The 26,009-nt window shown below is 45.6% G+C and overlaps 1 protein-coding gene across 3 annotated transcripts in view; it reads right to left on the bottom strand.

Moving 5' to 3' along the window:
* The window catches only part of ETV6 (ETS variant transcription factor 6), a 140,136-nt gene extending 116,774 nt beyond the window's left edge, over positions 1–23,362 (bottom strand). Inside the window, exons 1-2 of one of the 3 annotated variants that reach the window (XM_037388239.1) lie at positions 23,069–23,362; positions 4,784–4,960 (exon numbers count right to left, since the gene is read on the bottom strand). In XM_037388239.1, coding sequence (XP_037244136.1) covers positions 4,784–4,852 — 69 coding nt within the window. In that variant the 5' untranslated portion in view covers positions 4,853–4,960; positions 23,069–23,362. The remainder of the gene's footprint in view (positions 1–4,783; positions 4,961–23,068) is intronic. The other 2 variants (XM_037388241.1, XM_037388240.1) reach the window with 2 other exon arrangements.
* Positions 23,363–26,009: the final 2,647 nt, after the last annotated feature.

Genomic DNA, 26,009 nt, shown 5'->3' with positions numbered 1-26,009 from the left:
CCTATGCATCTCCCAAAACGAAAGAGGAAAATGAGAAAACATTCCATGTATTATGGCTTTAGCTTTCTAATAACCATTTAATACACTTTAATAAATCATTTAACCATTTAATAAATCACTATGTAGATGTTATTTAAATAATTCTTCTGGCTATGGAATTAGATTTTAACCCAGTGCTACCCAATTTGACAGTACCCTTATGGCAGTGACCAAGTCCTCTCCTCATTCTACGTATCAGTCTTCTCTTTCACCCATCTTTAGACACCAATTCACCCCCTTCCATCCTTCATAGAATTTGCTCCTCTATGTAAACTAAGTTGCCTGTGGAGTTTGAAACATGCAGATAAAACCAGCCCATCCTTGCTACAAGCTTGTGCTTGCCTTCTGTGGAACAAGATGCTTGAAGACTGCTGCACGCTGTACAGGCAGCAGCAAAGTTAAAGCCTCCCAGTGCTACAAAGTCATAGAGCAGCATCCATGTATCTCTCTCTCCCTCTCCCACCCTCCCCAACACAAAGGGGATACTGAGGCATAGGTGAGAAGCTCACAGGGAGCTCAAGGACTCAACCATAAGAAAATCCAGCTGTCTGCAGGCCTGAACAAAAAATCCACTTCAGACTAACTCTTCAGAGAGCATACAGTAGTCTCTAATTTTAGAAAGTAACATTACTTAAAAGTAAATGTAACAGGCAACAGCACATATGCACATAACATTATGATGTATATAATATACATTGCACTTAATGTAGCATATAACAATTAGACAGGCAACATACATTTTGCTCCCAAATTTATGAGCTGGAATTTATGTCAGTGGCAATTAGTAATGGAAATTCCCATTGCTTCTAATCAGAATGGATTAAGTCCTGATGCTAAGATTGCAACACTCTGAAAAATCCTGGATCTATAGATGGAAAGAAACAAAAGTACACAAATTCCTGAGATATGATCCTGAAACTCATTCTCTCATAAAGAACCTCACTGAGAAAATCCAACCCAGGTGAAAGTTCCAAATCATATCCTTCCGAAATCAATGGCAAAGACCCCAAGATGATCAAAATGCCCAGAGGGATATACTGAACTGAGGCTGGCCTACAGAGACAAAAACCCAAAACAACAGTGTCTCATGTTATATATGAGAAGAACTCAAGCAGCAAATGGAGTTGTAACACTTTCTAGGCACAGTAATCCCACTACCCTCCAAACAGCTCCTGAGTTGAGATCCTGGAAAAGGTAATTTTCTTGGCAACAATAAATTGCTGCTCTTACAAAAGCTAGGTTGGTTGTCAAACTTTGGAGTTCATTAAAGCAGCTTCCAACGCTGACCTAAGTCTGCCTCTTGGCATAATCATGAAACATTTTATGCCAGGACAATTGCGAAGACTGAAGCTCTCTTTGAAGACAGGCAAGCGGATGTATTGGAACAGTCATTGTACTGGAACAGTCATTGCTCATTTGGTTTGGGGTTTCTTTTTGGTTTAGGTTGTTATTTTTTTTAAACAGAGGCACTACATTGCTTAAGTGCTCAATGCATGACTAATGGGGCCAGTACACTGCTGCATGGAAGTGTTTCCTTGGCAACCCTGCTGCCTGTGTGACTGCTCTGAGCCCACCTGGAGGTTTAGGAGTTTCTTTTCCCATCATTTCTATCCAAAAAACAACTGTCAGGCCAAGTTTGTGTCCATCTCCTGCAACTCAACTGGTAACACTTCCTTACTGTAAAGATGACTCTTTGCTCCATCTCCTGCATCCTTAATGTTAGCACAGGTTCTTCAGGCCAGATGCTGACATCCTTTACACCAGCTCTCTACTGACTGGCAGCTTGGCCAATATGCTAATGGGTTGGCATAAGTGGGAATGGCCCTGCCACTTGGGTTCAGTAAGCAGTACTGTTCCTGCTGCTCTGAAAAGAGGGAACGGTAAGGGAGCTATTGCCATACTTATCATTAAGCATGTGCTTAAATGTGTTGTTGAACAAGCACCTAAAGTACCAGGCTAGAACAAAACAGGTTGCTATTTCTATTTTGGGATGGCAGATGTTAAATAAGCTGTTCCCTTTTCACCATTGCTCCCCTCTACCTCAGTTTCCCCATTAGAAAAACAGAGGAAATTACACTGATTTGCTTTATAAAGCCCTTGGAAACAGTAACTGAATCATGAAACAAAAGTTTCCCCAAGGACCTAAGGCCTGGTTACCACCCACTACAGGCTTTAGGCAAGGAGTTCAATCCTTCTCAGGACAGACCTTATAGGAGCTGGAGGAAGGATCCAAGCACCAATGGACCAGTATCTAGCATGAACCATATACATTACAGATCTGCAATAGGAGAATACCCAGCTATCTTGTCTCTCCTCCCAGGGGCAGTGCATGTCACAAGATGTGATCCAAGTTGTTCCTCACACCGCCTCCATAATTTTTACAAGGGCTGCACGTACACTGCAGACACACACAGACCTACGATGTCCATCAGGTCTGACTAACATAGCTGTGCCATCACAAGTGCGTACTGAGGACCCAACCATACTGGTAAAACTGTATTCATGCTGGAAGAATTTGTTTCACTAGTGGACAGTGGTGATTTTTACAGCACTAACACTTTGCTACATGGCCACATTTATCCTCAGATTGCTCTGTCAATACACTCTGTCTGCTATTCTTGTCTGTGTAAAGCACTGATATAGCTTCAAAAGATTTCCTTTCCCTGGCTCCCACACTTTCAGGAAGCTGTTTGAGGCTCTCAACCTCTCATTTTCTAATCTGCTATTCCTATACACACATACACACACAGAGCCCTCAGCAACTGCTTCAAACCACAGATGGCCAAAAATCCACCACAACCAAAGGACTGTGGGAGTCAGGGGGGGTACACAAAAACATGCAACAGCACTACTTCAGATCTAAGTGGTGAGTAAGACCCAGTTCCAAGAAGTGCAGAGCGAGGTGCATTTGTACTCACCACAAAGTGGCTACAAGTGCAAGTTAAATTTCTCAGGGGTCCCCCAGGGAAAAAAAAAAACTCTTCCAGGAACCTATCCTCCTGATCTTTCTCAAGGCATTTAAGAACCCAAAGTTCTCCACAGGGATGCCCCGCAGGCGAGGGAAGATGCTCAGAGGCAGTTCCCTCCCCCAGCATTTCAACCACCTTTTCATGAAGCTTCTGAGTGAAGCTCAAATTGGCACCTAACTTCCAAAGGAAACCTCATCGCACCAGTAAAACATGCAGGAACAATCTTTGGGAGTAATGGGAGAGGAAAGAAAGTGACCTGTGAAGATTTGGAGACTATTATTTACAGGGCTGAAAACAACCTCCCACACACATACACACACCTTTCCTTGTCTGCTGTACTGGTCCTGAGTAAAAACTGCACAATAGCATTGCTTGAGCTGATCTAATGCAAGAATGGATCCAAAGTTAAGAAAGCCCAGCAGGGGCAGCTCCAAAATTCTCTGTCCCATTGCTCACATAACCTAAGAGGAACGTAGATTCTGTAAAAACAGCTGCTGCAGCTTGGAAAGTGCCTGTTCTCAAGCAAAGTGGTAAACTTTGACCATTTCAGCCAAAAAAAAAAAAGAAAAGGAAGGAAGGAATCCCTGGGTGCTGACTGTCGGGTCAGAGCTGCTGTCCCTTAACTGAGCTGAGAGTCCACACTACCAGTGACACAGCAGCACTGGCAGGACTTATTGCAGAGAAACAGGGGGGGCAGTGGGCAGCTATTCATCAGGATTAGTGTAGAAGCTACATTTCTAAATCAAGAATTTCCATTCTTATGTAATTCATTTCCACCAAAAAAAAAATTATCTCACTTTCAGATATTTAGGAGTGTTCTCTGGTAATTACAATATTCCAAGAGTTAATGGCTATCTATGCATAGGGAAGTGTTCTAACTAAGGCTCCTTTCCTTTTTTAATTTAAACAAAACAAAAAAATGTTCAGCTTGGGACCTCTTCACAGTCTGATATCAGTCCATGCTGAACAGGTCTACAGTACTACTAGTCTACCTTGGTACTTAAGATACCTTTTTATGGTGCAAAGTGTTTGGTGAGGGGTGGTAGCAGAAAGAGGAAATCAGATCTCTGAGATGGGACAAGAGACAAAAGCAGGACAGCCAAGCACTTTAAATAAATCTGAAAGGGATTTAACAACAAATAGAGATTTCTTTCAATCACAGCACACACACGGAACTGAAAATAAAATAATAACCAGATGAATGGAAGACAGGTGGATAGCAGTCAACCGAACTAACGAAGTAGATCCTGCACCAATTTCATATTTGCCAGAGACGTTCTGAATTATTTTTGTTTGTTTGTTTTACTGTTTGTAGTGGTGGAACTACAAACCCTTCCTCAGTATGTGAGCCCAGTTAGCTATCCAACTTGCAGGCAGCGCAGAGGCTCGGGAGGAAAAGATGCCTCCATCTGATGCACTGAGACAGGGCAGTGGAAAGCAGTCTTGTATCACAGACAGCAAGCATCCCTGCCTCCTTTCTCTCCCATCAGCGGTGCACACACATCAAAGACAGATGACTCATCCAAGTAAGGTCAGCCTTAAAATCTGTTGAGCCTCAAGTTGCAAAGTCTTGAGTGGGTACAGGGGAAGAGACAGGTAATCAGACAGCAAGCCACCTCTTGCAGCTGCAGAGAAGCAACAGCATGAATGTTACCCTCTGTCTGGGAGCAAGAACAGTCAGTGAGTTGCCTCCCTCTCTGACCAGGCTGCCCTGTCAGGCAGAGACATCATGCAGCCTCAAGAGATACAGAGTCTGCACAGCTTCACGCACTCACCAGTGCTACTTGAGACAGGACATGGGATATGGCCAGGTATCTGGGTGGGCGGGTCATGAACAAAAACATCTGGGGGGTTTGTCACCTGCCTGTCATGCAGGTGTCAGATAAGATGTAACACACTGGTTAAAGAGATGCAACGGACTCCATTCATGGCTTCTTAACAGTCCCTCTGGCCTGGAAAAAAAAAAAAAAAGTGCTACTTCTTACCATCATTTTCCTATTTTTGTTGCTGTTGTCATCATCTGCTAATCAGAAGTTATTATTATAAAACATGTTGTCTGTGTTCTGAGGGAAAAGGTGTTGTTTCAGTCAACTTCCTCAAGCTGAGTCAGGAAAAAACAAAAGAATAGAGTTCTGAAATGCTGAATCATTCTGCTTCATATGAGAATACCTCAAAATAAAAAATAATAGTAATTTAAAACCCAAAAACAAACAGACAAAAACCCCCTGACCTTGCTGTTAACAAATCCGTAGGAAACTCACCAGGGTTTGTTGGTGGGGGTTTTTTAAACTGAAGACATCATTTTTCCCTCATGTTTGAACTTTCAGAAAATGAATTAAAAGTAGTGATGTTACCCACATGACAAAAATCTGTTTCTTGACTAGCTTTCATTATGGCCAGTGCCACTGACTAATAATGAGTTTTCCTTTATCCGTTATCTCTTGCTCAGTTATATCACTATAGGCTTCAGCCAAATCCTCTTGAACTCAGTGGAGCATAGAGATCAGGTCCAATAAAACACAATTCTCTTACAATCTCTGGTAAATGGTTGGGTCTTGAAGAGTGACTTCTTTCCCCCTTTAGCTGGAAAAGTTTCTTTAGTTTTTCAAGTAACTTTGGAGGAGGGAGAATTTTTCAGGTCTTCACCATGACCTGAACCATTTCACTAAAATCTACCCAAATTGCCAACATTGGGGTAATACCAAACTGATAGCTCAGCAGTTCTAAACTGTGCAGATTTTAATATTAATTTTCATTAAATTTTAAGTTGATTATCCTAGACATGGTTCAAACCTCCTTTTATGCATCAACCAACACAGTGGCATCTTTAGGAGTTATTCAGATAGAATTCAAAACAGACCAAAAAAAAAAGCGAACTATCCAAAAATCATACCCTGGTACTGTTAAACCCTGGGTCCTACTGCCAATAATTCTGCAATATTAATCATACCAGCAAGTGGTTAGGGCAAGATCATTATTAATTATTTGTATTACAGAGGCACAAGCAGTTTCCACCAGTGATCTGACTCAGTTTTACTAGGCATTAATGCTTTACAGAAAGGCAATCACATCAACAGACTTCAAGGTCACAGAGAATGCAGTGACAGAGCAGGGACTGCACGAAAGCCTCCTGCATCTCCATACAGGACCTTTAACCCAAGCCTATCCTCCTGGTCCAGGATAATGACTATATGTACCAGGTTGGTATATTTTTATAACAGTGTCGCAAGGCCAGCATAAAAGAGATAAGAAAAATAAAGATCTATGGCCCAGTTTTCTCTAGAAAGGATGCCACAAATACCTTTCACACCAAATCCAATACAGGGCATATATAGCAAGTTACCCGGAAAGCTGCAGTGCATGTGGCTTATAGAGAGCTAGCACTTATGGACTGAACATATCACTTCTGTGTTTGCATGTTTCAAGGACGCAATTTTAATAGATAATTGAAACTCTGAAATGACCTCTAGATTAGGCACATGGGACAAACTTCCTCCCCTGACCCAGAGAGGCTTCATGCTTTGCTGCATGGTTAAACAGGTCCAGACCGTCTGTCAGCATCAGTGGTACAGAACAGCATAAATTTGCAATGAAAGTGAGGGGGTTGGCATTCAGTGTTCTCAGTCTATCTCTGAAAACTCAGTATGTGCAAGTGCCTGCATTTATTAAAGTAGCCTTCTCCTACAATTAAACCTAAACATTACAGCCAAGGTGTGTTCAAAAGGGCAAAGCAAGTCATAGCACGGTTGGAAGTCCACAGATGACAACAGCGGGGCCTCACGCTGATACCAGAAGGCTCATTCATACCTCCAGGCAACAGCTCTACCCTTCACACTAGAAGAGCAAACCGTGCTGTTTCAGACCCTAGGTGTCTGCTGGCATAAGAAAAGGAGGGATGGCTTTTCAGCACAAGAACCACAATGTTTTTCTTCCTGTATCAGTGACCACTTTTCCTGTAGCTACTCTATCTAGCCTAAAGGGACAGTTCTAGTAAAGAAAGCAGGCATGAATCTTTAAAAGCTTTAGTTCTGATGTCAGGTAACAAAGATCTGGCCAAAGCTTTATTGTGAGTTTCATCGATGCTTTAATCCCAGATCAACTGGCACCGCCAGTGAAAAAACGTGCCCTGCCCTCCTCGTGTTCCCAGCTGCTATTTCCCACCTCCACACCATGCTCTGCCTTGCACTAGCACAAGCTGTCCATTTTAATCCAGATCTGCTGCCCTATCAAGCACATGTCTGCCCTAACATTTGTGCCAGGCCACAGGAGGTGGGGAAGGGGAAGGGTGGGACAAGATCTTTCAGGGTGCTACCACCTTATCCTGAATTAAGAATCTCATCAAGCTACTTCAGCAAAATAACAATAGTGCACCTGCGTAGTGCCTTTAAAGAATGGTTAAAAACCTATGGAAAAAAAAACAGCTTCAAGTCAGCCCAGAGTTGGATATGGGCAAATAATCCTTCAGAGACACTGCCAGAGGCAGGGAAGGACAGCATGATAGCATTGGACAGCTACACCACAGAAGAATTCAGGAACTAGCAGGCTCAACATAGGATGAAAACCCAGAACTCCTGCTCAAGCCACAATTTTCACTAGCCTCAACCACTGTATCTAGAGCAGGACTCTTCTTCATATCATGCTTAAAGAGCCTCACCTCTTACGATGCCAAACCCCACTGTACTTCAAAAGAAAATACGTTATGACATAGCCTGACAATATAGTCCACAATCTCCTGCGTGCTCTTTACAGTAAAAAATAGAGCAGAGTTTAGGGAGAATACCCTTACCCTGTGAAAAGGGAAATGACAGAGCATACAAGTAAGAGGCCAATAGGAGGAGGCTAGACACTAGTTAGCCATGGGAAAAACAAACATCTAAGCACAAATTACTTGTGCCTGGAAAAATGCTTGGTGTTCAGGGCTTTTTAATGAGCCCACAGCCAGAATAATTAACAATGGACAACAGCGAGACCTGAGATTGAGAAATGGAGGGAAGGAAGTTAACGACCTGGCCACACGAGCAGCCTGCTACTTTTGCACACTGGGATCTATGTGCTGCCTTTTCATTTTAGGCAGATGCTATGCAAGCCAGCAGCAAGGGGAAATCAGACAGGCTAAGATTATCCTTTCATCTGACACACTGTTAAAAAATCAAAGTTAAAGTACTTTCCATTAACGGTCTAAATCACTCCAAGTTTACCACTGTACTGCCATATAGATTATCAAACCCTCGCCTTTTTTTCCACTGGAAGGACAAGATCAGATAGAATACTGCTGCTTTCTAAAACCAAGCATATCATTTAGCTCCTGTTTCAAGTGACTTGAAGAACAAACAGACTTTGCAATCTCCAAGGGCTGTGTTTTCCCAGTAGCCTTGTCACCCCTACTTTTAAGGACTGCGGCTTCAAACATGTGAAAGGCAAGGTAAAATTTGAGGTACAAACCTGAAGGAAAACACAGCATGGTGACTGCATGAACAAATAGGCTATCCATTTGGAGATGGGGGAAAATCAAGCCCGGCTTCATCAGCCTAAAATGAGGGCTGCATTCAAGAGCGCATTGTTAACTGTTCATTTGTCCACAGATGGCATACCACCACCCATTCCTGTAGCACCATGAAGCCTGAGTGGTAAATTCAGGAATTAAGCAGTTGAGTGCAAACAGCTAGGATATCAGTAAGTAAGAAATTAAAGATGACCTACAAAACCTGGGCAAATAATACACTCCTTGGTCACAACATCGTATTACTGCTGTGCTTGCAGTAGGAAAGTGCATGTCCAGGCTCTGCTTGTGGTACATGGACATATTTTAATTCACTTTTGCATGGAATGATAAAATTAACTTCCTTGTGTTTAACACTGGGAAAACAGAATTCCTTCAGCTCTCAGCGTCTTTTGGGAATTTCTGCTCCTCTTTTACTGTGTTGGTAGTGGGTATATCTTCAGACATTCAGGCTCTATAGTCAGCACTTGGAAACAGCTAAGGAAGAGCGTGCCCCCAGAGGGACAGACAATCCAAGCTGGTGCAGTAGGACAGGACCTCAGGAAGCAGTTAAAAGTGACCATCAGACATCAGAACTAAGTTCAGCCTAAAGACAGGCAAGTACACACCACATGACAGCAAGCTCCTATGGTTTCTGCCTACTGTAGGACACCATTCTAGATGTAGGGCTTGGTAAAGGACACACAAGCATTTGCAAGTGGGTTTTTTTAATTCCCTTTTAGCCAGCTCATCTTTCTAGTTCTAATGGGTCACTAAATGCAATAGCACAGGACAAGCATGGTTTGAGAAATAGCTCAACTTGCACTGAAGGAAAACATTTGGTGTACACAGGGTCCCACAAGAAGGTCCTGTCTGTCAGCTTACTCATTTCTTAATCGTTTTGTGTAGAAAAATGAAGCCTAGGCTCCCAGTAAACAACACTTCCTCTTCAATTTTCTCAGCTATTAGGAACTTGAAAAGAAGAGTCAGGGATTGAAAGGCAAAGAGATTGAACTATCAAATCAAGATAGTCACTCCAAAGCAGGTTTCAGGCATGCTGATGGAATAAATTAATGGAAGTGCTGGAATTGTCCTTGTACTGTATAACACCTGTTCATCAGCCACAGTCATGCAGTTACGTGTTTGTGCCATCCAAACAAATGCATCCTTGCCTTGCAAGGAACTGTGTTCATTTGTCTCTTATCAGCCATCAGAAAAGGTGTGGCTGACACAGCACGTAGCATTTGAATTATCTCAGAATTTAATTGTTTTTTCCACCCTCTGTCAGCCAAATCTTGGGAAAAACCTAGAGAAATAAAATAGGTCAGGGCACTTTAGGCCAATAAATGGCGTCACAGCCTAAGAGGAGAGTCAAGGACAGGAAAATCCCCAAGAATTTTTCCAAACACAATTCACAATTCACTTCATAACCTGAAGAACATTGACTGCGTGAATTTCAGATGGTCTGGTTACCTCTGCTGAGGAAACATCCCAACAAGATCAAGAAACAGAGCAGAAGGCCTGATTCACACGAGAGGTTTTCTCAACTGTTTTTTTTCCACTTGTCAGAGGCATCTGTACAGAGTCCAGCACCAAAGTATGAAGGCCCTAAATGAAAATGGAAAAACACAGTAGTTCTGGTCAGCCCAAAGGTCTGCCTAAGCTAGTACCACATCTCCAGCCCCACCCAGCAGGAAATGCGCAGAGTAGGAGCACAAGGAATAAACTCTGCCTTGCACGCTCCACCAGCAATCCACAGGTTAAGGGCTTTCGGACCCAAGGCCAGCAGCTGTATCTTTATAGTCAATGGTCCCAAACGAATCCATCTAGCATGAACTGTCTTTTGAAACTAATTGTCTGTTTAGCCCTACATTACCACTCCTGGCAGTAAGTTTGGTAACCTCACTGTATGTCCTGTCAAAACATACTTCCCCTTGTTTAAAACTGCCACACGCTTTCATCTAATCTTTGCTGCTCCCATATGAGGAGATACAACCCTTCCCAATTCAGCTTCTCCCTGTCTCTGCCTCTCATGACCTTCTAAAGCAAATTTTTAGTATTTCCACAGGAGTCTGCAATGGGCCTACCTGCTTGCAGTTGCTGCCATGGCACTCATTTTTAATTCCGTCACTCTCAATCCCACCCTACTTCCCTGGCTCCTGTTTTCCTTCCCCCACTAACCTCCAGTCCCATAGCTTAGAGTAGGTGTACAGAAATAGAGATACCAGATCTGTTTGGTCCAAAGAGCTCCCTATCTACATAGGTGTGCAGAGCCACCCCACGTCAAAGCTTGCATCTTGCAGCAGTGCTGAACATCTTTAGATTTTTGTGTGTAAATGGCTGTGAAGGTGGATGGGCTGCGAGCAGTCTACTCTTGGAACTTTGGTTGACATGAAGACTGAAGCTCCAACTCTATTTTCAAAGTATATGTAATTATGTTATTTCCAGAAGCACAGCTACCAACCAAGCCATTAATTTTTGCAAGCCAGGAATTCGAACAGTGGGCAAAAAAATTTTTGCTGACCAAAGCTGTTCAGGCTGGCTCTGCTTCTCAGGTGTCACACAGAAAGCAACCCAAAAATGGAACCTACTCCATCCCCAACAGTTATCATTCTAATCACCTCCACTAATTAATTCCCTTAATTCATTTTGGGATTTGTTGTGGGTTTTTTCTCTTTAGAAGATGAAAAACTAAATATACCTGTTCTCACTGTAATGCTTAAATTTAAACACGCTCTAAATCTAAGCCTTACTCCAGGCCAGCTGCTCAGTGTCCTTTGCATGCAAATCATTGAATGAGCTATCTGTGTCTTCAGTCCACAGCTTTCACACTTTCTGTGCCAACTACCTGCTGACAACCTGGGTCTACCTATGTTTATTTTCCAATTGAGGTGAAGAAAGTGATAGAACTTCAGTTTTTGTTTGGGGGAGGGTTTTTTCCTCTCTTTCAACAAAAAAGGGGGTCAAGGCCCATATGAATGAGTATTTTGGATATGACAGAGTGCTCTACACATCACTGATGAAAAATGGACAGGGACTTAAACTCAAGTCTAGACTGAAGGGAACCAGCCTTCTCTTCCATCAGTATTTAAGTTCACCTTATAACTGGACTAGCTGAAGTTATGGTGACGTAATTCTTCACCTTCTAGGGACACACAGTAGGACCACAAGGTTCTCACTCCAGCAAGGAGGAAGGGCAAGTGTGAGTGATGGGACAGGCCAGCCTAAGCACAGTATCATCTGCTAAGCAAATAGTGAGAGAGCATCGCAGGTAGGCAGCAAAGGGCCCAAGGAGACCACTTTTGGAGAGCAAAGCATTATTTTGCTGCAGCTATAGGTACCAAGAGACTACATGAAGCTGCTACACTCCCCATCTGTGAAGCAGGGCTATCCTAGTTCCCTGCCTCCCAGGGAGCTGTAACAACAAACCTATTAAAACATTGAGCTAATAGAGACTTTTGAGTATCTTAGAAAGCATACAGACACCTCTATTAAAGGACACAAGTTAAAACCTGTTTTTTCAGAGCCCTTCCTTTCCAGGAGCACTAGTACATTAAGTGTTTTGGTTTCATTTGGAACCAGGAGGCTTGTTCTGGATCTACAGCAGCTTCCCCTCTTGTTTGCAAAGCCAAACCTTCACGCTAAACTGGAGAAATACCCCTCATGTCAGCTGATTTTCCATAGCTCCAGCCCTCCATGGCTAAAGATGGGTCTCACCACTAAAGATAAATCCCAAGTACAAAATTTTGTGCCAAAGCATAAAAGGAAGTCCTACCACTCCAATGAGTGGAACACACTATTATACACCTAGAGCCTCAGCCTGCCAAAGAGCCAAGCCCACTTTTGGCAACAGATACAGAGAGACTATTTTCTTCTTTCAGTTTAGTCAATTAGTTTATTACAATGACTAGTTTACCCAAAGTTGGGAAATACTTTGGAGTTGCAGAAACAGGAAGCTTGTTTTCTTCCTCCAGTCAACAAATAAAAATGAGGGGTGAGGGAGCAAAATCTACTAATATTAGATCAGCATGACAAGAAACAATCAATGCAATTAAAAAATATCATATTTCATTTAATAAAAAGGTTGTTATTTATTAAGTAATATTACCCCAAAATGTACCAGATATTTCCTTTTCATTTACAGTTATAAAATTTTTTTAAGAAGTACTTCTAATGCTCAGGGTTTTGATGGGGAAGACTCCACATGCAATTGCATTTCACTGCAAAGCCAAGTGCAGTCTATCATAAACAGCATATAAAATAAAAAAAAAATTAAATCAATCATCCAGCAAATAAAAGTAACTTGTTGTTTTCCAAAATAAAAACCTAACTAAATCCATATAAGGCTATCCAATTACTTAAATAGATACTTGTGGACATCATATAGATTAGCAGAAAGGAGAACTAAATTTAGATTAAAGGCCATATTTAGTTGCACATCAGTATGTTTTAATGTTTATCCAACACTCAATCACTCTCTCTTTAGGAAAAATAAAAAGTACATATGCAAAACAATATCGGAATTGATTTTGTACATCCATTCTTCTGTTTGCCATTAAAAAGAAAATAAATAAGTCAAAACCAAAGCATGATGCAAGGTCTGTACAAATGACAGCATTTCTTAGCGAGTGAGACCCTTCAGTGACCGCTTGCAACATTTGGCCAGGCAGTGAAAGCAGCAACTCTTATACCTGTGGCTGCAAGCTCTGGTTGGGACACCATTTATCACATGTGAAAAAGAGTTAATGCTGCAGGAACACATTTCACATGGGTGATAATGGGAACTGGGAGACCTTTGGAAAAGCATAGGTCAACCCACATTTGGCTTCTGGAAGCAAACAATGTCTCTTCCCCATAACCAAAAAACTTCCCTTTTTCAAATGCTGCTCTGTAATTCCTCTTCCATGTGTTCCCTGAAGGTTTTCCCCTTTCATTTGAATCTGGGTAATTAAAGCAACAAAGCCAATCTCTTGCTAGTTCTAGCAATCCAGACTTCACAAATCTCTCTGAATCACAGACACAAATTCTTCCTTAGCTCTCTTCCCACTTACAATTAACCAGTGTTCTTGAAATTAAGACTGCTGGGGCTGAGACTTAGGAAACAATCCGGAGGAGACTAATAAGCACTTGAGACCAGCCTTCCAGGGTGCAAAATTTTAAATTGAAGCATCTGAATGCCTATACATCATCAGAGCAAGTCTATCTTGCCTGGGATCTTGTTCCCAAAAGACAAGAAGTCTCTGTTTCAGGAAAGGCTTAACAGACAGAAAAAGCAATCTTTCCCCCGTGTCATTATAGGATTTCCCCCCCACCCCCATACAGGCTGCTAGATTTAATATCTTCCCCATATTCTTCTACCCTCTTTTTTAAATCTGTTTGTACTTTTAGCCTCCACAGCATCCTGCAGCAGTGAGTTCCATAATTTAACACAGATGGAAGTAATACTTGCTTCAGTCTTGCTGTCTGGCAATTATATTGCCTGCTCTAGTTTGGTACTATCAGAAATAACTGTTCCCCATACTATACTACTGTGTGATTTTATAGATTTCTGTTATACTTCCCTCAGCAGTCTCCTTTCTGAGCCAGAGTCCTCAGCAATCTAGCTTCTCTTCCTATGGAAGTTTCCCCAAACAACTTCACAGGTCATTCCTGTATCTTTTTTGGTGCCACTACAAACCCTCCTAGTAGTCAGGAAAACACGCTATAATCAGAACTGATACACACCATTGATTCAAACTACAATATACAGATTTCTGTTTTACTCCCCACTCCTTTTCCACCAATTTTATTTGCCTATTTCACCCCAAAATGAAAACTGAGCTCAGTTTTCTCTTTCATTCACCAACCAAATCATTTCCCAAAACACGATTCCAGCTGCCAGAGCAGTTCTGGGAGGTCCATCAGCAAACAAGACCGAACAGGTGAAGGAGACCTCACTGTTTCTGTTAAGCAGAAGAGCCATGCAAAAGCCACAACCAAAACTACCAAGAGGAAAAAAAAAAAATAAATACTGCGCTCTTTGCCCACTTCTCCAAGCCTGCAAAACTCTGCCACTGCCCATCAACACAGTTTAGTTGGCTGTGCTAATTGGCTGTGCATACACTATTAATTCACTCTTCTCTTTCCTTGAGGTTTAAAAGAAGTTGTAATTTGTCCCAGTTGGGAGGTAATAAAAGCCAGCGCACGGTCAGTCACGGATGGCTCTGATGACTCAGCTGGTGTGAGGTAGCTTGCTAAGACACCACTGCCTGTGTGCTTGAGCCCAGTGTTTACTGTACAACATGCGATACATATCTCAGGCCACATGCCATGAAATATTTTATAGCCCATAACCTTCCTCCCCTGGAAGCCGCTCCCACAGTCTTCCCCAAGCCCTCTTCCAAAGAACCCATTTGCTCAAGCCATTTGACAGTGACAGAACCACTCAGGCTGCCAACCGAGAAATATTTTCTACATCCATCAGGACTCCTGCTCCTGCAACCTGGTGCCCTTCCTGGCACCCTGGGACTTAGGAACGAATGCATCCTCATCGCTCTGTGAAAACAATTCAGCCCTTCATTCCCTCAGCCCCAGGGAGATGGCAGGTCCGTCACCCCACAGTCACAGCACAGCCCCAGTCAGGCACCTGGCACCTACACGTGCCTATACCAGGCTGCCCAACCCAGCACAGCAGTGCTCTAAACCAGAGGGAGCTGGTCCTCTGGAACTGGGGTAAGGCTGCTGGCACCAGAGTCGCCACAGTAGAAAGACAGTGGCACAGGTGACAATGGCCCATCAGTGCCATGGGGGGTAGCCCAATTGCTCTGCAGGCTTCAAGTGTAGCTGGTCTTGCACAGTGGCAATATGCCCACTGGAAATATCCAAGCAGCTTCTCAGGGATGCGGAAAGGAAGACCCATCTGCCAGGGAAGATTTTTTCCAGTAGCCTCCAGTGATAACTGGAACCAACACCCTCATCCCAGAGCCTCTGGTTCCTTGCACCCTACCACCTCTCACTTCGATTCCTGGACAGGTTTGAAAAAGCTTGGCTTTGCTGTGTTTTAAAGCATAGGGCAGGTAGGAAGATGAGAACTCACTGTTCAAGAGGGAATATGGTGAAACAACAATCTCCAGTCCTGATCCACCCGAGAAAAAAAGGATTACTTCTGTCGTGAGAGGAATGCCAACACAGACCTCAGATGAGTTCCTAGAAAGTGGGAAGGAGCTCCCCAATATTTCTGTAATGCTGGGTTTGCTCCATTTGACCTCCGAGTACATCAGCAGAGCTTCACAGTGCTCCATCAATGATGGAAACCACTTTGATATGAAGTCTTTTTAAGGAAAAAAAGGGAGAGAAAAGGAAAACACAGTTTGCAGATATCAATGCCTTGTTGTGGCCCTACTAACTGGATAAATCTGTCTCTGGATTCTAGTACTACTATCTCTGGCACTTTTACTAAACATTTCATTTATCTGGTAGAACTCCAAGCTCTTGGATTTCCACAGAATCCTATACCATTTAGAAAACATTCCTAGTTTCTGTTAATAGATGTTTTGGAGGATCCCACTGAAGACATAATGGAAAAATCACTTCATCCATATTCTCTTGAAATTCAAACTACATAAAGAATCTCACTCTCTGCTGCTTTCCATCAGTTTTAAGGATATTCCTTACTGGATGCCAGCTGGTTTCCTCCACATTAAACTCTCAAGACTTTTCAAAACAAATAATTTCCCAGCTTGATCAGACCCTACCTGAGCTAGCTAGGAAAAAAAACACAAAACAAACCAAAACATACCTACAAAGAAGCTAACACACACACCCCCCAAAAGAAAAAAAAAAACCACCACTACACAAAAAGAAAAAAATAAGAAAGAAAAAAAGAAAACACAGCAAGAAATCACCCGTTGTTCCTATTTTTAACCACAGTTATTTTTATTTTAAAATTAAACATCCAAATTCTGGATTTAATACTAGCCAGCTGTTAATAGTTTAACATGTAAAGCTCAGTTGTCACATTCAAAGTATTTTTGTGGAGTTGTACTAATACTTAACTCTTGCAGTCACACCCAGTGCTACTCCTGGCATTACACACATCTTTAAGGTGATTTACAATGCTATTTATTTCTATGTGCAAACATTCCACAGAACACCAACACAAACACCACAGTAAAAATCTCTTCTCTCTCTTTCATACTCATTTTCTGTTCAGACTGCCTTAACCAGGACAGTATTTATAAACTGTACAAGAACGACACTGAAGCAAAGAAACTGCATGTGGCCTAACAAGGAATAACCTTTGGAAAATCGTTTAGAGGAAGAATCACTTATAGCTTTCCTTAATTGCTATACCCAGTTCACTTTGGAGCTCAGTAGCATTATAGAAGAGAAGCTATAGCATCCATCAGTGAAAAATTTAACTACTTTCAAAATCCTTTATTTATCGCTGCTCCAGACATTGCATAAACAAGTTCAACTTCAGCTGGAGTTTTCTGCATTTATTTTCCTGCCAGCAGTGGCTTTTTTTTTTTTTTTTTTGAGGGGTGGTGGTGGTGGAATCAGTATAGTTTAGCCTTAAGTTCCATTTGTTACTGAAGTAGTAGATAAAGAGAGCAGCTGTCCTCTGTGCTCCAACAAAACATTGCCTGAAGACAACTCAGTGACACCAGAACCAATATGGTCTAAATCTGGCTTAGGCTGTAGACCTAAAAAAATAACCCATGATGGCAGGAATCAATTGCTGCAACTCTACAGATAAAGGCAGAGAAGTTTTGGTGGCCTGTCAGATCTCTGCTCAGCCTGAACCCGAGCATGTACCTGGGCTCAGTTTGGCTTCTTCACAACTGTCTAAAGGAACACCCCACCTGTGGGCTGTCCCGGGCAGCCTCCTTCCCTCAGGAGGCACAGGGACACATCGCGACCTAAAAATTAAGTGACAATGCTAGCAGCTGACCACCAACCACTGCCTTTGTGAGCAAGTCCCCCCTTGTCAGATGATGAAGGTGTATCTGATCTAGCAGAGAGTGATGCTCTCCTATCCCCACCAAAAAAAAAAAAAAAAAAGGCAGCAAACCAAAAAACCATGTGGGACAACTGAGTGTGCAGCCTGCTCTGCATTCAGCTTCAGGGAGCCCTGGGAAGGGTGGCAGTCAGGGAAAGGCAGCAGGGATTGCTGTGGCAGCCACATCTGGCTGCCATCCCTGCCAGGTGCTCCTGCCCCGGGCCAGAAGTGGGATTGTGGCAGAACAGCTACACCTGCACCACGCGCCCACCCCTCCCAAAGCCGTGTTCAATGTGGGCTGTGGGCACAGAAACACCACCCTGCCTGTGTGTGGCTGACCCTGCCATCGGGACACAGGGGAGCCATATCTTGCTCTCTCCAGCTAGGTGGCCCCTACCAAAAAAAGCCAACAGCCAAACAACAATCACCCCCCATGCTCTCAAACACCATGCGAACTAAAAAGCCAGGAATGAATCAGATCACGCCGTCACTGATTTCTGTAATAAACACAATTTGTTCCCATGCTGCGTTACAAATACTAAGCCTCGCTACTGCCCTGCAGAGGTAAGTTCATTATTATTTTATGCCTGTTTCACAGATAGGAAAAGCAAAGGCCGAAGCCAACATTTTCAGAAGCACTGGCTTTTGAATTGCTGTCACTCAGGGGATGCCCAGCTGAAGGCAATGAACCACAAACACATGCAAAATAATTGCATGCAAAAAAACTCCCAAAGTAGCCAGTTTTTGGACTATAGGTCAGAACCACACTACTGGCCAAAAACACAGGTGCTTTACCTCTCCTTTCTCTCGGTAAGTAGGTTATTAGGAAAACTTTTGTCAGAAGACTTCAGAAGGCAAGCACTCAAGGATCAGATAACTTTTCTAAGAGGCAGAAACATCACTTCTGTGTTAACTGTACAAGACTTCACCTCCTACTTATCATCACTTCTATCAGCAGAGCACTGCTTAGCCACCTCCCTCCAAAAGGCACTTTGAGATGCAAGGTGCAATATACATGTAAATTACCATTAAAGTATCCTCTGTTTAATTGGGGCATTTCAGATTCAGACTGCTGTTTTAATGGGTTGCCTCCCAGGAAACTGACTTCACCTGTAATGACACAGTGAATACTAATGACCAGTGTTTAATTGGGACAGTGTTAGTAAAATTTTGCTTCAGAGGGATTCAATTTAGCTGGTGCCAAGGAGTTAAGTGATTAATCAGGTGTTAAATAGTGTGTACATCTAAACACTGGTCTTCCACCATTCAATCCTACACCCACCACACTTAATGAGAGTTTTGTCATTGACACTAAGAGAAGAAGGATCCTCCTCCTAGTACACAAGTTTGCTAATAAACATTAAGAAACACACTCTTCACTAACAGATACTCAGCCTTGGTTAAGGGTAACAGGAATTTGGCTGTGTGGTGCTGAACAGTCCCCCAGCATGGGAAGCCTTCGGTGGGAAAGAGCTCTTTGCAACAACAGCATCAATGAAGTATTGGGAGATATAAAGCCCTACTTAAAAACTGAGTAAATCTGGGGAAGCCAGTTAAGATTGAAAGCTCAAATGCTATGCTCATTCCTTGCCCTTCGGCTTATACGATCAGTCTTTTTCCTCTTCCTCTTTATAAAATGATTACAAAGTACATCCTTGAATCCAAAACAAGCACCAGCGAGACCAGTCCTTGAGCTACAGGGTTCTGTGCTGACTCCTGCAGTGCCCATGCAATCACAACGGCCACCATACAGTTCACTGCAAGAGAAAGCTCTCGCATCCGCCAGCGCAAGGCTGCATAAAATCTCCACTGGAGTCAGTTGTGCAGCCTGACTCACAGGAAGGCTCCATGACTTTCAGTGCTGTCCGTAGAAAGCTCTCTCAGCTCAAGCATCTGCCAGGCACACACAAGGAAGCCTGGCCTTGGAGAAGCCCTGGTCTGTGAGGTTTGCAGCAGCTGATCCTCCACCACCACCACCACCATATTCCCAGGTTTAGTTCCCCCACAGCTCCACACTTGTGCCAGCACAATTGTTTGTATGGTTGCATGGTAAACCAGACTAAGCAACTGAAAGTGCCAGACTTATAAAAAGGAAAATAAACAAACTGCAACGTTCATAACTATTTGCCCACTGAATTTTGAGCCTCCATATGACACCAAGGCAATATTCTCAAGGTATTCTAATTTCAAGAAAAAAAACAGGGAGATCCTCACAATCAGAAGGCTTCAGGTGAGGTTTTAGAAAGGGAACTCATCACCACACGGACCTTAATTAATCACAGAAATCATCACCTGTGTTTAAACTGCTAGTCCTGTCTCCCTTTGAGCTTCTGCTCTCCTGTAAGCTTTTGCCAAGATGTTTACACTCTTCCTGTGCCTCATTTCTCCCACCTGGAGGAGGAGAGGTAAGGCCTGAAGAATCACTTGCCAATACTGTAACAAATGCCAGCATTGTGGCAGTACTTACAGAAATATGATCAGCTAACTACTATGGCTCAGAATCAGAAGAACAGGTTTACTACCAACATAGACATCCCAACAGCTGGGACAAAAAAATGTCGAAATATGACAACCACACCAGACGTCCATTCCCAGACCACCCTGGAGCCAAGGCCCTCAGGCCCTCTCAGGCTGGAGCCCACCACAAGCCTGAAACCTATCGGTTCACACAGAGAACACATTGATGTCCTAAGCTGTAGCAAACTCTGAGGGTCCAGCCTTCATTCTCCTCTCTCAAGATCTTGTTTTCTAAAACCCAGCAATGACTTCTCTCTGCAGCTTTAGAGTCTTTACGCACACACTTAACTTCCTTGCCACAACAGCACAGTTGGGAGTTACCGGGTCTGCTTGCCATCAGCCAGGCAAGCACACACCCAAACGTTGGCAAGATCAGGAAATTAGGATTATCTTTCTCCTCTCTCAGAGAAAGAGTTAATGTAAGTAAGCACACATACTTGCCGCAAAACAAACACATATCAATATATAATTGCACATACATACCGATAAGTACTTGACATGAACCAAGACATTGCTGCAAGTTTATATTGATTACCAGTAGTTTAAATATATACCAAAACTTCAACCTCTTCACAGTTTTCCTGAATCTTATTCGAGTGTTTCTCTAACAAGGTGAGGTAGGGAGACTGTGCACTGAGCAGCTCAGGCATAAACAAAGCACTAGCCTTCACTCCCTCCACTGAAGCTTTCCATGGTTCATCACCTCAGTTGCTGTGGCACTTACTGCATGCACCCTTGCCCCGTATTGGAGGAGGAAAAAAAAAATAACACAAAAATACATCCACCAGCACCACTGCTTCCAGTTCACAGGCTCCTAATGGAACTCTGCAATACCCTCACAGCACAATACTTGGCTACTTTTCAGAATAACACAGCAGCTTTGCAGTAAGTTGGAGTACAGTGTAGAGAGAGCTTGCTCCTCTGCCTCAACCTTACACTCCACGCTGTGAACCAGACTGGCACACTGAAGAAATAATCAGTCGTACTTGCATGATCACACTACCGTTTAAACAACTCCTCTTAAAATGCAGCTGCTGATTGCAACCACCTTTAACTTTGCCTAGTTGAAACAAGTGTCCAAAAACCAATGGTAGTTAGAAAAACTGAAAAGAAAGTTACCCAGAATGGTTTGACTGGTGAAGAAACAATAGCATTTGAAATTCACATTTCTGTCTGAAAATATGTACTTTCTATTTTTGAAACTATTAAAATAATCATCAACAGCGAAGCCAATTAACAGTAGTTTCTGTCCTCCAACAAAGATAACTGCAAGCGTCAGCATGTAAACAAACTACACATTAAAAAATAAAAATAAATTCAGACCATGATGTTTGTAATCGGTCAGTTAAAAAAAAATAGTTTCCCATTATCTGTCTAAATGTAATGGAAATTTGGCATTTAATCATTTCAAGACTCAAACAGAAGTTTGCTTGTCTCTCCTGCTATATAGCTGCTCCCTTACAGTAATGATTCCATAACATACCTTAGTGAGGTTAGGTAAGGACCAGTTTTACTGTTCCTGAAATCAACTGTAGTGCTGTTGCTGACTTCAGTAAGAGCAGAAGTAAGCCTCATATTTTCAAAATGACATGTTGAAAACAAGGAAACACAACTCATATGACTCTACTTTTTCGTGACATTCGTGTTGTTCTGTTCAGAGAACACATCCTAACTTTCCACACTAGCAATAACAGTAGTTGTATTTCATTTTATATATATTTATAGAGATCTGCTTAGTTCTAATTGTACACTTTTTGCCTGCATTAGCATTTTGCCGTGCTGTAATGCACATACAATATCCCATTATCCAGTTTGGCCATCTGTGTTATGAAAAGTCAAACTAGACTTTCTAAGCCAGGAGACTTCATGGGACACAAGCCTGATCGCATTTAACACGGCAGGAGAAAATGCACCCCGAAGTTTTCAAATTATGGTCGCACTGTATAGAAGGCAAGACTCACACCATGAACATACACACACATACATGGGACAAGCAAACAAAAAAGCGTCATACTTCTAAGCTGAATAAGTGTTTATTCCAGGCTCTTCCCCCTAGAGAGAGTCTGGAAGTCACCTTTTCCTTCCAGGCAGGGAGAGACAACCGCTAAAGCACTCCTACTTGGCCAGAGTTAGTCTAAGCAGAAGGGAGATTCCTGGCTGGCAACAAAGTAAATCAACCCCTGAAGAAAACTCACGATTCAACAAAGCCGAGAGGTGAGGGAAGGAGAGAAGAAAGCACTGTTTCTAGCAGGCTGCTAGATAGGAAGGGTCTAGACAAAAAAGGAAACTCAATTTTGTTTCCATTGTCTCAGCTTCACGCTGCCTCCACTTAAGATGAGAAACGTGACAGGGCAACCCCTTCTGCAACAGGCCGAGCCACAGAGAAATGCATCCCCCAGGCCCTGGCAGCGCAGCACCGCGCTACGCAGCCCGGGCTCCCCTACCTGCTGACAGGCAAGCGATGCCAGTAAACGGCAGCGGCTAAAAATAAATCATAAGAATATGGAGATATACATATATATATATAAAAAAAAGGCAACAATAAGAAGAAAGCCCCACAACGCACTGCTGGTGGAAGCAGCGGCGGCCGCATCTCCCCGACGGCAGGAAACTTTCTGTGAAGTTGCTGGCGAAGGACCGCGCACAGCCCGGCGGGCGGCCAGGCCGGGCCGGGCCGGGCCGGTCTCCGGGGCGCCGTGGGAGCACCGGGCGAGCCGCCGGCTCCTGCCGCCAACAGCCACGCCGCGAAGCCCCGGCCGTGGCGGCTTTGCGGTGCGTGTCGCCCGGGGCAGGCGCACGGCGCTGACAACCGACCGGAGCCGCGTCCCGGCGGCCGCCTCCCGCCTCCCCCCGCCCGCGCCGGCTCCGCGCTCCTGCTTGTCACGGCCGGGGGCTGCGCGCCCCGCAAGCGTAGTGCGACCCCGACCCCCGTGGTGCCGCCCTTCACGCGGAGATGGGGGAAGAGGAAGAAACAGTTATTTTCACCCAAATAACCCTGGGCAAAGCACAGCGCCCGCCGCCCCGAGGCGCCGGCGGGCGCGTCCCGCGGTGACAGGGGCCGGGCAGGCAGGGTCGGGGCTTTACCTTGATGCAACACTGAGCAGGAGCCTCAGACATCTCTCAGGAGGGACGCGGCGGAGGCGGACAGGAAGTTCTCGGGCTTTCCCCACTTTCCGCTCCTCTCCCGGCCCGGCGGCACGGCCCGACTCGGCCCGTCCCCTCAAGGGGAAGTTGGTGCCGCCACCATCGCCTAGGCGGCGGGCGCGGCGCGGCCCGCGAAGCTGCCCGGGGGAGGCGCCCCGCCGCCCGAGTCCCCTCCTCAGCGCCGCCGCCGCCGCTCCTCCGAGGGCGCGCGATCGCTCCCACACGCCGCCCCCCCCCCCGCTCCCGCCCCCCCCGCGCGCGCCTGTGGCTCTGTGCGTGTGTTCGCGCGCGTGTGACGGCGCGCGCTCTGCCCGCGCGAGCCCGCCTGCGAGCCGGTGCGCGCGCGCGCGGCACAGGGAGCAGGGGGAGGCGGCGCGGGGGGAGGGGCGGGGGTGCCGGCGCGAGGCGGCGGGAGGGGCGAGCGCCTCCGGCGCGGCCCCGCTGCCCGCCGGTGTTTTCCTTCCTGGAAGAGAGAAACCGAAAGGCGGCGGGGCCGGGCCGGGCCTGGCCGGGCGTTGCGCCCCGCCCCGCGCCGCTCATTGATCCGGAGTTTCGGGGCCGAAACTGACGTGGGTTCCCGGCACCCCGCGCCGCCCCTTAAAGGGGCCGCGCCGCAGCAGCTGCCCGCCGGCACCAACGGCCGTCGCCGCCTCGCCTGCGCGCGCGCGCGCCCCCCCCCCCCCCCCCCCCCGCCTCCGCGGCCGGGCCGGGAGTGCGGCGAGCTGCCGGCGCCCTCGGGTGCCGGGGCGGGCCGCGCACGGCGGAGGGAGGCTGGCGGGGCGCAGCCGGGTCGCTTCGCCTTATTCAGTGTCACTTGACTTCGCGGGGTGCCGGGGCGGGGTCGCGCGGGCCCTTTAAACGTCGCGCGCCGGTAGCGGCCTTCAGCGCCGGGCTGAGCCGCGGGGGGGGGGGCGCCGCCGCCGCCGCCACCACCACCACCACCACCGCCACGGCGGGGGGCGCAGCAGCGGCCCGCGGGCAGCACAATGGCCTTTGTTCTACCGCTGGGGCTGCCCCTTTAAGAGCCTCGACCAGGAAATGAGGCTCGGGTTACCGCGGGGCACGGGAAGTCCGGGGCGGGGGGCACCGCCGGCCTGTGCGCTTCCCGCCCCCCCCCCCCCCCCCCCCCCGCAGAGCCCCCGCCTGTGACTGTGCGGCCGAAGGGACCGGGGGGGCGGTCGCCCCCGCCCCGTGGCCTGGTGCTCCGGCCCTGCAGCCCCGAGGGCGGCCGCCCCGGCGGAAGCCCCCTGCCCGCCGGCGGGGGAAGCCTCGGCGGCACGGCTTGTGCTTAGACGCCGGAGTGGGTCGCACCAGCACAGAGGTTCAGGGGGCCCGCAACGTATGGGATACATACTACGAGGCGTGTTACTGCCAGCTGCAATGGTATTACGCAGTTCTCCTCTACCCTCCAGCTCCTGGAGCCCCAGGACTGAGTACAGCCCTGGCCCTTGTGATGGGAGTGAAAAGAGGGAGGAAACGGCAAAAAATAACCCGGCCGTCTCTTCATCTAAACGTCTCTTTGTCTATTTTAAAGACAGTTTTGGATGCCCCGGCTGATTTTTGGTTGCACCTACTTTATTGCAAGTCCCAAACGTGCCTGAGAGCACAGCCCTGCTTGTACCCGTGTCGCTGCAAGGTGGAGGTGCCTCTGGAGCCCACCCTGAGGATGCTGTGCCTTGGGATAAAGAGGCTCCTATTAAGGGATTCAGTGCTACTGAAAATAGCAGCCGAGGGAATCCTACCACGATGTTTTAAAGCAAGCCTTTGCTTAGGTTACATGGCATCTGCTTAACTGTGGCAGGCTTGCATTAAATGCAGCGCACCTTCCCCTGCATGGCCAAGATGCAAGACCGCAGGGATCTCCCAGCCAGCATCCCTTGGTGGGCTGCAGCAGGCCGTTTTGCAAACCTGGACCATCTGACTCCCTGCAGCCTCTTCCAGCTTCGTTTTGGCCAGTCCCTGAAACTAAATGTGGAAGAGGGAGGAAAGGGACTATGCCCTCTCAGCCTAGCAACCAACGACCCTTTTCTAATAAAGCACCAACTCGGTAATAAAGGATTCATACTTACCTGTCTTCCCTCAGTGTGGCTGAACTGCTGGAGTAGAGTCATTGCATCTCTATTGCTTTTACAGTGCCGCGCTCTCCCCTATTATTCTCTCTGCTTCCTCGCTATGACGGTTTCCCTTTCTACCTGCATGATTACCACTGCTGTTCCCCAAGTGCTGAATCTTTATTCTGCATCTCATGGCAAGTTGGAGGGGGGGGCTTGTGACTCCTTATATTAAATGTAGAAATCAGAGATGGAAAAGACCTGTTAGGTCATCTACTCTGCTCCCCTGCTGGTAGAGGATTTACAGCACATGCCTGATTGCTCTGTCCACTTTCATTGTAAATGCCTCAGATAATGGGGCTTCCACCTTTTTCCTTTGGAGACTATTTCATGGTCCAACAAGTCCCATGGTCAGGCAGATATTTGGCCTGTATTTTCATTTTTCCAGTTTCACCCAATTACTCCTGGTTATAACCATGTATTGTACTCCCCTAAGCAATTTGTCTCCTTTCTGGCTGTTTGTGCCTTGCACCCAGGTATTGCTTCTTTTCCTAGCCTTTGACATTCTTTCTCTCTTCTCATTAGACAGTCCCTGCAGCCACTTGGTCATTGTCATTGGTCTTCTCTGCTTCCCGTCCAACTGGGTCATCATCTCCTCAGCCCGTGGATGCCTGCATTTGAGAACAATCTTAAGGGTCTTTTCTAACCTAAATGATTGCTATGATTCTAAGTATATGTCTGATCCTTTGTGAATGCAGCAAAAACCCCATCACAGTTTAGTTTGTTTCCAAGTTGCCTCGGAAGCTCATACAAAATTTTTCACCTGCCGT

The sequence above is a fragment of the Falco rusticolus genome, chromosome 5 (genome assembly GCF_015220075.1).
Source record: "Falco rusticolus isolate bFalRus1 chromosome 5, bFalRus1.pri, whole genome shotgun sequence".
Classification (NCBI taxonomy): Eukaryota; Metazoa; Chordata; class Aves; order Falconiformes; family Falconidae; genus Falco; species Falco rusticolus.
Note: the sequence above shows the minus strand (reverse complement) of the source record. Positions and strands in the feature narration are given on the sequence as shown.